Genomic DNA, 12,791 nt, shown 5'->3' with positions numbered 1-12,791 from the left:
GTGTAGAAACACATTAATATGCACTTCTGCTTATGTAACGTGTGTTTATAATGACTGATTGATTCCAGTCCAGTGATGCACGTCTGTGTTTTATATAATGCACCACAATACTGCTGGGATTTGCTCATGAAAAGCCCTGGAGAGGAAGAGGAGGTAAAATTAGAGTTCATCCCACACAGAGAGACGCGTCCGTTCAGAGCCGCTATAAATGGATTAGTGCAGAAACAACATGGAGTCTGTTCTGTGTGTTATTACTGTCTGTATCCAGCAGGAGAAGCTCTGACACAGATGCTGCACATTGAGCCAAGACCATTCAGGATGATTTAATGTATTGTTTGTCTTCTTATATCCGTGAAACAAGAAGCAAAGCCTCTGTTTTCACACACGCCTCGCATTATTGGTTGCACTGCAGAAGGTGATGTTGCTCCTCAGTGATGGATAATGTTTTATTTCCTCAGGTGTGACGCGAGCAGCCCTCATATTCACCCGGTGGGCTGGTGTCAGGATCACGGCCGGCCGCTCACTGCACCTCAGGGTGGGTATCAACCCCTACAGTGACCCCTAGAGGATGGGTGTGACACAATATTCCTCATTTAAATAATTCATATGCAGAATTAAGGGGCGGGGCCTGGTTGAGTTAGTAATGAGTTGAAACTGGCGGTTATGGTTAAGGGGCGGGACATCACTGCTTCAGCCGACCAATCAGAGCACATTGTGCTTTTCAGAAGGAGGGGCTTCAACGCTGGATTTACACAATAGATGAACATGACGGCACATGCAATAAATTACAGAAATCGCTTTTTAAGGCTGGTAGGGACTACAACGAGCTTCGTGGGTTGTGACATCACAAACCATAAAATGTACATAAACCCCGCCCCCGACAACACACAACAAAGGGGGCGGGGCCATGTTGGGCTGCTTTAGAGAAGAGGAAGAGTTGTTGTTGACATGCCGTCATTTTACGCCATAGGAGGGTCAATTCAACACAAAAGATGAACATGACGGCACATGCTAGTGGATGAGTTGAATCAACTCCACAGCAACTACATCAATTTATCCACTAACCATTCAGAAACGTCTAAAAGTTGTAACTTCTTCCTGAGTCTCTCCATCAGTGTCGACTCCGGTTTGAACAATGTAAGGCTGAACACTTTCCTCATTTTGGCTGCGTGAGATTCTCCAGCTTTGTTGTTGCTGAGCTGTTAAAGCTCCGCCCTCTTCTGGAAAGGGGGCGGGAGCAGCGGCTCATTTGCATTTAAAGGGACACACACAAAAACCAAATAGAGGCAAATTTGACAAGCTATAATAAATGATCTGTGGGGGATTTTGAGCTGAAACTTCACACACACATTCTGGAGACACCAGAGACTTATAATGCCCCTTTCACAAGATGTAATATAGGTCCGCCATTAGGTGTCACTACAGGTGTGATTTGTGAGTATTTGTCTTTTAGGACACCCCAATCCAGAGCACTTCATCTGGGAGGATTACATGGAAGATACAGGCGCGTCTGCTGCTCCGAGTCAAGCCTTCTGTGTGGTGAGAACCTGTTCCATAACCGTGTGATTGAAGAGTTGTGACTGCGTTCTGACCACTGTCGTGTTCCCGTAGAGACCGGTACACGGCTTCCAGCTGCACATGAAGTTGGAGGCGGTGGACAGACGGAACCCGATGCTGATCCGCGTGGCCACCATCACCGACACCGAAGACTACAGAGTCAAAGTGAGGAAGATCACTGGTGTCAGATATGTGTTGATTTATGAAACTTTTAATCAGTTTAACGCGTCCTTGATGAATAAAAGTATTAATTTGACCTCAAACAATCTCTATATTTATTACTTTCATATTATCTACTTGTTTCTTTGTTGAAACTAAATAAGGTTTAAGAGAAACTCTTTATTGTGCTGGTGGTTGGTGGAATAAGGATCTCTCTCTTCCTTAGGTGCATTTTGACGGCTGGCATGAGAAGTTTGATTTCTGGGTGGATTCAGACCTGCCAGATCTTCATCCGGTGGGCTGGTGCTCCAGGACGGGTCACCCGCTAGAACCGCCGCTCGGTGAGTTACTAGTTACACACTCTTGTGCTTTAGCTGAAATCAGGCTTGTTTAGATTGGTTCAGCTAATGCACTCACACAGTGTGTGTGTGAGTCTGTTCCCATTATGCCACACAGATAGATCACATGATGAATTACTCGGCTGACCTGAGAGATGTGAAGTTTTACTGTGTTTAGTATGATATATGAAGCGTTATTATTATCGTGTGTGTGTGTGAGGAACTGAAATAGCTGCTGGTTACTAGAATAACTCTGTAAAACATCATTCATTGTGTGTTTTGAGCATGTGTGTTGTTGTTTTGAAGCATATGCAGGGCTTTCAGACGTGAAGAGCTCCGTGACGCAGGGCGTGTGTCCGACTCCGGGCTGCAGGGGCATCGGACACATCAAAGGAGCGAAATACACCGGACACCACAGGTGAGACGCTCACTGACACCCAAAACAGTCATGCAAATCAACATTTACTCACTCTCGTTCTGCGACTTACATTGCTTTCAAGCTATATACTTTATCAGTTCATGCATTTCCTGGGAATCGAACCTTGTGCCGTTGCAAGCACTATGATCTACTGTTAGAGAGCTACAGGAAGGCAGAATATTCATTTTTGGGTGAACTAAAGCTTTACTCAAGGCGAGTACGATTGTGTTATTGTCTGTGATCTCGGTGTTTGTGAGGACTGGTTTCTCCTGGACTCTGTTCAGAGACAAACGCATCTGCTGAGACTCTCAGCCAACAGGCTGTCTGTCTCAATCCCAGCATGCCTCTGTTCTCTCTGATGAAAGTCATGGCTGGAACAAATCCTTCATTTCTCCTGTTAAACCTGCTGCCATGTGCCAGAGCTCAATGTGTTCTCGGGGTTTTGATCTAATCTGTTCAGAGTTTAGTGCTGTTGTAAGAAAAAATACATTAAAAAAATATATTAAAATGCCTGGGAGTAAAGATTCGTTTTCAGCGTAATTTTAAAAATGGCAAGATCCTAAAAGTCTATTAGATGTATACTGTAGGAGATAAGATGGTCTTTAAGATAAGATGGAGCTTGTTCATTAAGAGCTTTAAAAACAAACAACAAAATCTTGAACTGGATCTTAAAATTGACACTTTTTTTATGTCCATGGGTATATTTGTAACTATAGCCAACAATACATTGTATGGGTCAAAATTATAGATTTTTTTTTTTTATGACAAAAATCATTAGGATATTAAGTAAAGATCATGTTCCATGAAGATATTTTGTACATTTTCTACCATAAATATATAAAAAATTCTTTTTGTGAATGAATATACATTGTTAAGGACTCCATTTGGACAACTTTAAAGACGATTTTCTCAATATTTTGATTTTTTTGCACCTTAAGATTCCAGATTTTCAAATAGTTGAGTCTTGGCCAAATGTCCTATCCTAACAAACCATACATCAATGGAAAGCTTATATATATTCACCTTTCAGATGATGTATAAATCTCAATTTCAAAATATCCTTCTGACTGGTTTTGCAGTCCAGGGTCACATATAACAACAACAAAAACAAATAACAATATATATCAATATAAAATATTATGAAAGCAAAAGGCACTAAACAAGACCAATAACTTTTGATTTATTAACCCATTAAACACAGTATACCCCATTTCCCCATAATATATGTACTTATAAGTCATTTGCACACCAGCAACTATAGTTGCCGGTGGGCCAAAATGGGTTAAAATGAAGCGGGCCCAGTACAGAGCCCTGAGGTACCCCACTAATAATCAGATCTGAGGATGAGGAAAACTTACCCAAAGATACACAGAAAGTGTTATCTTTAAGACAAGAACTAAACTTGTGTGTCTCTCAGTAGCATCTGCTCACAAATGAGCCGTAAACGAGCGCTAAACGAGCTCAGGCGGGATGCGGAATAGAGCGCACAGAATATAACGGACCGTCCGATCTCTCCTGCACATTCTGCCCGGAGCGTCTGGGATGCAATCAGCAGTGCTGCTATTCCTGTAGCTCACCTTTCCCAGCCATATAATCACCGGTGAATCAATTGTGCACATATAGTGAAAGGATACTGTCTTTTTTTAGAAAGCCACTTCTGATTACACAGACAGCATAAGAAAGGAACCATTTTAAAGCAGCGCTTCAGCAAAATCCTCTCTGCTTAGAAATGTAATTTTGAACTGGGTTTCATTAAAACCTCATTTACATCTTATTTGCATGTATTTGCATACAGTTTATCTCAAAACTAGCAGTTTAAGCAGAACGTTGCAGTATTATTAGGCTGTGGTTTGCATCACTTTAATAAACATCCTCTTGAGTTAAATGAGTTTGACGCTCACACTGTTTATATGAGACGCCCAAAGCCATTATTACAGTAAACAAGAGCTATGTGAGCTGAAATATATTGCAATGGATACATAATTTAACATGCATATTATAATGAGTAATCAAAGGAACTTCATAATCTTCTACTGCCTCATCTACTGGAGTTTCTTAATTCAATCTTTATTATCGATGAACTCATTATGTGTTACTGTGTTTTGGCCGGATGAATGTTTGGCACGCTGACTTTGAGCTCATGCTGCAATGAATAAATAAATAATATTATAATATATTAAGTGCAAGATGTACTGGTCGTTCTTTTTCAGTGCAGTCCATTTGTGTTATTTTTATAAATCACACAAGCAGTGAAGTGTTTTTGAGTGTAACGTGGTTTCTCGCAGAGCAGTGAGCGGATTTCTATTCTTAGATCCATACGCTGAATGTGACCTGAGAATCTCCTGCTGCTCTTAAACAAGTTTCCGCTTCACCTCAGAAAAGACGCAGTGAGTTTCCTTCAATGTTTATGAAGCAGAACCGAGTGTTTGTGTCCCAGCGCTCACGGTTCCTTTAGTTTCAGGTGTTTTTCCTCACTCTGAGAGGAGGATCGGTGTCTGGCAGCTGTGAGAGGGATGGATGCCGGAAATTAAAAATGTCCCATCAGCAACTCTAATTCATTAGCATCAATATTTTTGTTCATAACATATGTATTTATTGTATAAAACATGTTTTAAGGTTTTTAAACTTGGTTAGTAATTTTAGTGATTAGATGTTTAAGTGTGTAGCTCTGAAACTATTGTAATTGGTAAAATTTCCAAGGATCAGCATTTTCTCCTAAAAGTGATCAGACCAAACCGTAAGTCTTAATCGCAAAGGCGAAAATTTCAGGTATTTTGGAATTTTCGAAAAACCTACTTTTGTGAACTAGCCCGATGTTTTTGACCTGATCGGAACCAAACCAGTGCAGCAAGATTCTCTAGAGTCTGATTGTCAATAATTATCAAAAAAAAGTTTAAATTTCGATTCACGGTCACTAAGGGCCGCCAGAACGTTTGAAGTGGGCGGAGCCATTTTTACTAAAATGGCTAAAACTCGTGAACGGAAAGAGATAATTTCACCAAACTTGGTACACCTATGTAAGAGCTCATTCTGTGGTCACGTGAAAAAGGATATGGCAACTGGTCACTTGGTGGCGCTGTAACTGGAAAAAAAATTAAAAATGGCTATAACTACTTCACCGTTAGTCCGATCAACATGAAAATTGGCGAGCAGCTCTCAGACAAGACTAACGCAGGCTGATCATAACGAAACTGGCTGGGCCTGTTTGACTCACGACCCTAGAGGCCTGTGAGAAATTTGAAAGAAATCGGCCACCAGGGGGCGCCTTCATGGTTTTCACGTGTGTAAAGTATCATGTATCGCGCATAGTAGAACTTCTCATTCTGAGCAGCTTTGTCTCTAGGAACGCCGCTGTCCATCGAAACATTAAATATTGGAGATTATTTTAAAAAAACAACTTTGGCGAACTAGTCCTAGGTTTTTAACTGTTAAAAAGCTTTATGAACCATATATTTCCTATGGTAAATTAATCACAAATTAAATGAATGAATGAATTAATTAAAACATTATACCTTTTTACGCACGTGCTTAAAGGCCTTAAAGAGCGTGAACCCCAATATTTGCTGCTCGCAGCTATATTTTAACTCATTTCAGTTTGCTGCCAAGGCAACATTTCTAATTTTTGTTTATATTATATTTTATTTCAGCATTATTTCAATAAGCTAATAAAAATGTTTTTAATAGTTTTAGTTAACGATAATAACCTTGATTCATGTGAGATGTTAAAGTCGGCATTAAATGGAAGTTGCGCTCGTCTTCTCTATTGTGTCGCGGCTTCAGGAACAAGAACAAATGTAGGGCGGGGCTTGATTTTGTCTGGGGAATTGATTGGTTGTGATTTGCTATTGGTGGATCTCATGTGAGTGACAGGTTGCCCCGCCCTTGTGCCACTAAACGCATCATCAGAAAAGTTCTACAGTGGAATCATGTCTATCTATCCTCTCTCTCCGTCTCTCTCAGTGCCTTCGGATGCCCGTATTCTGACATGAACATGAAGAAAGAAGTGGTGCTGCCCGACCGGCTCGGAGGAGAGAAGCAGATCACCTTCGTCCCCGTGCACTTTGTGCAGAAGACCAAACGCCTGTGTCCAGATGAAGAGGAGGAGGAGGAGGATGGGAAGGTTGAGATCAGCCAAGTGGAGAACAGGTTTGTGAATAACCAGATGATCATCTACAATCCAGAATGTTCTCTGCACAACTAGTGCACTCAGCGTTCCCTTTCTGCAGTGAACAATATCCACTTCTTCACTCAATATTTGATCAATCTGATCAGAGTTACTACATTTTTGACAACTGAGTTAATCATGCGACTGTTTGACATGTTTATACAATAATTGAAAATAGTATGTGCAAATGAAGCATTGAGTTTTCTGAGCACATGAAACATCATTTAATTGTCACTCAGTGGATGGAAACGAGTCAAACGGCGCATCAGGGCTGATTTTTGGCCTCAGAACAGCTTTCGTCTCTAGTGTGTCCTCACATCCGTACAGTGAAGCGTCGACTCATCGCTGCAGATTCTCTGACCGAGAGAGAGAGAGAAACTGCATTATCTGTGCGCAGTGAGAGCTATGCTGTGGCGTCCGTCCAGAGCTGTGAGAGGATTCCTGTCAAACGCTGCGGCCCCGAGTGTTTTTCATCCACAATAAAGTGCGTCAGCAGCTCCAGGTTTAATTTTGAAAGCAGCAGTGCTTCAGTTCAGTCAATAAACAGACGTGTTACACTGCTAATTCTGTGTAGACTTTTGAAAGAGGCAAAAATCGCAGAGCGCTGATTTGTTCAGAGGTTTGGAGTCGTGACAAACCCGTCTGCTGCCAAGAGACGAATCCGGCCGAGTGCAGAAAAGCAGCGAACAAACATCTGCTGCTTAATGTAGAGACGTCAATAAATCACAGTCCGACTCACGAGTTTACATATTATTATTTATGACTATTTTAAATGAGTTTTATATATTTATACAGTTTTCATTTTAATATTAATTTTGTTACATGCTTTTTGTTTTCTTTTCTTGCTGTTTGATCATAAACAACATCTGCAGAGTTACGACGCTCAAAGTTCAATGCAAAGAGAGATATTTTCTTTTACAGAAATCACTTTTTAAGGCTGGTAGGGACGACAACGAGCTTCTTCCCGGGTTGTGACATCACAAACCCTAAAATTTACATAAACCCCGCCCCTGAGAACACGCAACAAAGGGGGCGGGGCCATGTTGGGCTGCTTTAGAGAAGAGGAAGAGTTGTTTTTGTAAATGCCGTCATTTTACGCCGGACTGCTTCACAAACGAGGGTCAATTCAACACAAAAGATGAACATGACGGCACATGCTAGTGGATGAGTTGAATCAACTCCACAGCAACTACATCAATTTATCCACTAACCATTCAGAAACGTCTAAAAGTTGTAACTTCTTCCTGAGTCTCTCCATCAGTGTCGACTCCGGTTTGAACAATGTAAGGCTGAACACTTTCCTCATTTTGGCTGCGTGAGATTCTCCAGCTTTGTTGTTGTTGAGCTGTTAAAGCTCCGCCCTCTTTTGCTCATTTGCATTTAAAGGGACACACATTTTGATTTCATGGTGAATTTAAAGACTTAAAGTCTGTTCATGTGCACTGATTGAGCGTCTCTCTCAGGGTGGAGATGGCGGCGTATGAAGGTGGCGCTCCTCGTCTGCGCGGGCGGCCGGCGGTGGTGAAGAGAGAGCTGAAGGAAGAGCCTTTGACTCCGGGAGCGAAGCCGCTGTCGCCCCTCGGGAAGAGAGGACGCTTGCCCAGCAGGTGATGACCGAACTATTAACCCCTGACATATGATTATTAATCAGTGCTGCAGGTGTCAGCCCTTAAAGAGCACCTGGGATGTGTTTCACATCTTCATGTTTCTTTAGTGTTGCTGTTTGAGCATGAAAAAGCTCTGCAAACTTCCTCTTTATCAGTGTCTCTGTTTATCGTAAATGAGAGATTTGAACAGCAGTCTGTTGAGTTGAAGTTCTGTTTTGGTGTTTTTACCTCATCAGAGAGAGTTTCTTTATCCGTTTCCAGCCATTAATCATTCATGTTTCGTTTACTCTTAATTGCAGAATGTTTGGGAGGCTTTTAACGTTAAGAGATAAAAGAGAGACGCTTGTGTTCAGTCTCTCCGGCGTTTGGAGTCAGACTGTCTGTTTGTGTTTTTGTTCTCATTATGCATGTTTCCATCCAAAGTTGTGAATTTAAGTTATGCTCAAAATCAAAAACATTTGCAAATAAGGCAGTGTTTTTTATCTCATGTGTTCGAGAGAACAAAATCATCACTTCCTGGGAAACTGGTGCAAAATATCAGTAATACAAGTGTGAGTTTCTTCAATCGGGCTCTTTGTCCTCCATCATGAATGAGTTGGTCTCGAAACACAATAAACGCTGTCATGTGATCTTGCGTTCGGATGCTGGTGTTCGGGAACGCAATCGTGTGAGGCGCTTCTGGAGGAATTAAACCAAATCATTCTGATGAAAGACTTTGACTCGGACGTTTCAGAACCACCAAACCAACATTTGAAATGCTGCGATGTGATTGGTCCGCTGGTTAGTCCAGTTATCCAATCACAGCCTCTGCTAAGGCAAAGTCACATGAGTTTTTAAGGGTAATTTTACAAAAAAATGTGTTTCCATCCTTCTTATCAGGAAAAAATGATCTGCCTCAATTTTTTTTTATGTGCATTTTTAGAATTTATGGTGTTTCCATCCAGCGCTTTTTATGCAATATCCCAAAATTTGCATAGAAATATATGGGTTGAAGCGCAGCTATGCGTGTGTGAGTTTGAAAGCGTCATTAACAGTCTGGTTTAAAGCAGCGCTGTGAGCTGGAACAGATGAAGCGTTTATTGCTGTCGGTGCCAGAGGAGATTTCAGATCAATCCTCTGTGTTTCTACAGCAGGATCGTTTAAAGCTTTCATTACACTTTTAATACACTTCCTACAGCTTGGGGACGTTTTTTGTAAAAGCTTGATTTGAAAGACACTGGTCCTGCTGGGAGAATGATCAGATGTCGGGTCTCACCGCTGATCAGATGGGTATTCAGAGCGAACGATCAGATCTACATGGGTTACTGTAGAGATCTGCTGTCTGAACCACAGGTTACTGTAATAACAGAGATACAGTAGGAGGAAATCTGTGCGCAAAAACTAAAGTATTAAACTGTGTTTATGTGATATTTAGAAGATTTTATTTACTTATTTTTATTCATTTTCTGTGTGATTTTTATTTTTTAATTTTTTAACTATTTTTGTCATTTATATTCTGCTTGCACCTTAAATTTTGCTAATTATTTTATATATATATATATATATATATATATATATATATATATATATATATATATATATATATATATATATATATATATATATATTTATTTTAATTTTTATATAGTTTATTTTATATATATATTTTTTTTTTTTTTGGCATGCATCTTAAATTTTGCTTGTTTATTTACTTTTTATTTATTTTGAAATTTTTATTTATATCTTTTTATATGTATATTTTATTTTGCATGCATCTTAAATTTAGCTTTTCCAGTTAATTTTGTATTTGTATTCATTTTTTATTTTTATATTTTTCCAGTTTTTTTTTGCTTTTATATTTTTATATATATATATATATATATATATATATATATATATATATATATATATATATATATATATATATATATATATATATATATATATATATATATATATATATATATATATATTGCATGCACCTTAAAGTTGGCTCATTTATTTATCTTATAATTAATTTATATGTATTGTTTTATTTTTTCATGTTAGTTTCAATTTATTTATTTTTTTATTATTATTTAATTTAATTTATTTTTTATTTGTTACTGTGTAAAAAAATATTGTAATTTAAGATTTTGGTCATATCTGATATATATGGATGAAGCATCTGACTGTGGTGAAATGATCCTTAATCTTGTCTAATTCTTCATGGCTGATCTGATGTTGTTAATAAGCAGTTTTGCTCATCTCTCGTCACTCATCCGTCTCTCTCTCTCATTCAGACTCTCTCAGTCATCGAAGTTTCTGCGCATCAAGGACGAGGAGGACGACATTGATGTGAACAGTGTCATTTCAGGTGAGAGTTTGTGTTTTTACACATTCTGCTGGTGTTTCTTCAGTATATCTAAAGTGTGTCACACCTTTCAGCCAATCACAATCACAATCACTCTTGAGTAGAAAAACTTGAGCGTTTGTAAATGTTGTTCTAGTGAATTTTGTACTTTTAATCGCATTTTAAACCACATTTTTTTCTTAGAAAAACCACAGTTAGACTTCTTTCCAAATCATGCAGATGGACTGATATAAACTAGTGTGCACTGATCCCAATCAGATTGCAGCTTGAGGTTTTAAAAAAGCAGATATATTTGTGTAATCAGGACTGTGCCGATAGCCTCGTGGGCAGCGCCGACATGACGCACTGCTGTGCTTCGGGCGACCCGAGTTCAAGTCCCGGCTCACGGACCTTAGGAGTTAGTTTTGAATGAGCTCATGTGACGCGTGTTAAAGGTGATGATGCTGCTAAGAACACGACTAAGATGGACTGATGGACACGGCTAAGAATATGATTTCCAGCGTTTTCACAGCAGTTTCATTGATTGCCATAATTTTCTGATTGTTTCCATGGAGACACGAGAGCCCTCCAGTCCGGAATGTTTCATTACAGTCAGCAGGAGACGGAGTGTGTGTGTGTGTGTGTGTGGCGTGCGTGCGTGTGAGTGTGTGTGTGTGTGTGTGTGTGTGTGAGTGTGTGTGTGTGTGTGAGTGTGTGTGTGAGTGTGAGTGTGTGTGTGTGTGTGAGTGTGTGTGTGAGTGTGTGTGAGTGTGTGTGTGAGTGTGTGTGTGTGTGTGTGAGTGTGTGTGTGAGTGTGTGTGTGAGTGTGTGTGTGTGTGAGTGTGTGTGTGAGTGTGTGTGTGAGTGAGTGAGTGTGTGTGTGAGTGTGTGTGTGAGTGAGTGTGTGTGTGAGTGAGTGTGTGAGTGAGTGAGTGTGTGTGTGTGAGAGTGTGTGTCAGTCACATGATATTAAAGGGTCATGAAACACTTATTTTGAGATGTAAACACATATGTATAGACATCAAAAACACTAAAGGTACTCATTAATGTTATTCATAAGTGAAAAATAGTTATTTTTTCCATTTTTCAGAGCGATTTCTGTCTTCCGGTTTGAAAATCTTAGTCGGAGCAACGTCACAAAATCTGACGTCATCGTGTGCTTTCGGCCGAAGTATGGGCTGGTCGAACATGCTGACGTAGACCGTTTTGAGCGATTCTCAACATATATTCATGACATAAAGCTGATTTAATCCAATCATGCGCAGTAGTATGCATAAGATTATAATTGCAGCATTATGCATGAGGAAGCATCACTTCTCTCGCCTCGGTCTCTTGTGATTCGTTGGTGTTCGTTTCCTCAATGCAACATAATGTGTTTTCCTGCGACGCGACCAGAGCAGAGGTTGGGGTGCATGTGGATTGTTTTGCTGTGATCTACCAGCACAAATGGAAAATATGTTCGCGTGAGATCGCATTACAGCGGAGAATTCAAATGTCACAAAAGTGCGGCTCATTCTCCTCTGCGTTCAAACACGCGAGCCGTAGGCTGTTTCCCTCAGCACAGCAGCACATGAGTGTTGTTTGTATTTTGCACATGATGCGGTCAGAACTGGAGTTTGAATATGAACACATGAAAAATACGACTGTTATTATGATACACACATATGATCGGTTGCAGCGCGGAGCTCCGCGTTGAGTTTAACAACACTAGCCACGTAGAGTTTTTATTTCACACATTCTCCTGCACCAAACATGAACCAGCACGGTGTACAGTTTTGTAACAGCACAGTTTTTGCAGCTCAGAGGTGTGAACGACCAGGCTAAAACAGGGGGGTTTCATGACCCTCGTGTTCTGAATGCAGGTGTGTGTGTCACACGTGTTGATTGTTCAGTCAGTTTGAAGGACGAGTAACTGTGAGTTTATCCTGATCTCAGTTCAGTCGTGTTCGGACTCAAACGCTGGAGTGTAATCAGCTGCAGCGTATTCCTAAATGATGCGAAATGTCTTATTTTTAGAACGCTGCAGGATTATGCTGCGATTTTCATGAAGAAACCTGCCGTGAGTCTCTGGAGGCGTTTGGTGAATCAGCGATTTCTCTAGACGAGCAGTTTGAGCTGTTCAGGTTTATTCTCACTGCTGGTGCTTTGAAACTTTTGGTGTGGAAATAATTTTCACTCACACATTGAATTAAACTTGAAGTATAAAGAGGGTGGTTTTGATTCTGGCTTCAGAGAA

At 40.1% G+C, this 12,791-nt stretch overlaps 1 protein-coding gene across 4 annotated transcripts in view; it reads left to right on the top strand.

Moving 5' to 3' along the window:
* The window catches only part of LOC137013567 (lethal(3)malignant brain tumor-like protein 4), a 47,955-nt gene that overhangs the window by 17,920 nt on the left and 17,244 nt on the right, over nt 1-12,791 (top strand). For all 4 annotated transcript variants that reach the window (XM_067377408.1, XM_067377411.1, XM_067377410.1 and 1 more), the window contains 8 exons: nt 459-535; nt 1,454-1,539; nt 1,612-1,722; nt 1,943-2,057; nt 2,361-2,472; nt 6,433-6,618; nt 8,101-8,244; nt 10,506-10,579. In XM_067377408.1, coding sequence (XP_067233509.1) covers nt 459-535; nt 1,454-1,539; nt 1,612-1,722; nt 1,943-2,057; nt 2,361-2,472; nt 6,433-6,618; nt 8,101-8,244; nt 10,506-10,579 — 905 coding nt within the window. The remainder of the gene's footprint in view (nt 1-458; nt 536-1,453; nt 1,540-1,611; nt 1,723-1,942; nt 2,058-2,360; nt 2,473-6,432; nt 6,619-8,100; nt 8,245-10,505; nt 10,580-12,791) is intronic.

The sequence above is a fragment of the Chanodichthys erythropterus genome, chromosome 23, assembly GCF_024489055.1.
Source record: "Chanodichthys erythropterus isolate Z2021 chromosome 23, ASM2448905v1, whole genome shotgun sequence".
Classification (NCBI taxonomy): Eukaryota; Metazoa; Chordata; class Actinopteri; order Cypriniformes; family Xenocyprididae; genus Chanodichthys; species Chanodichthys erythropterus.
Note: the sequence above shows the minus strand (reverse complement) of the source record. Positions and strands in the feature narration are given on the sequence as shown.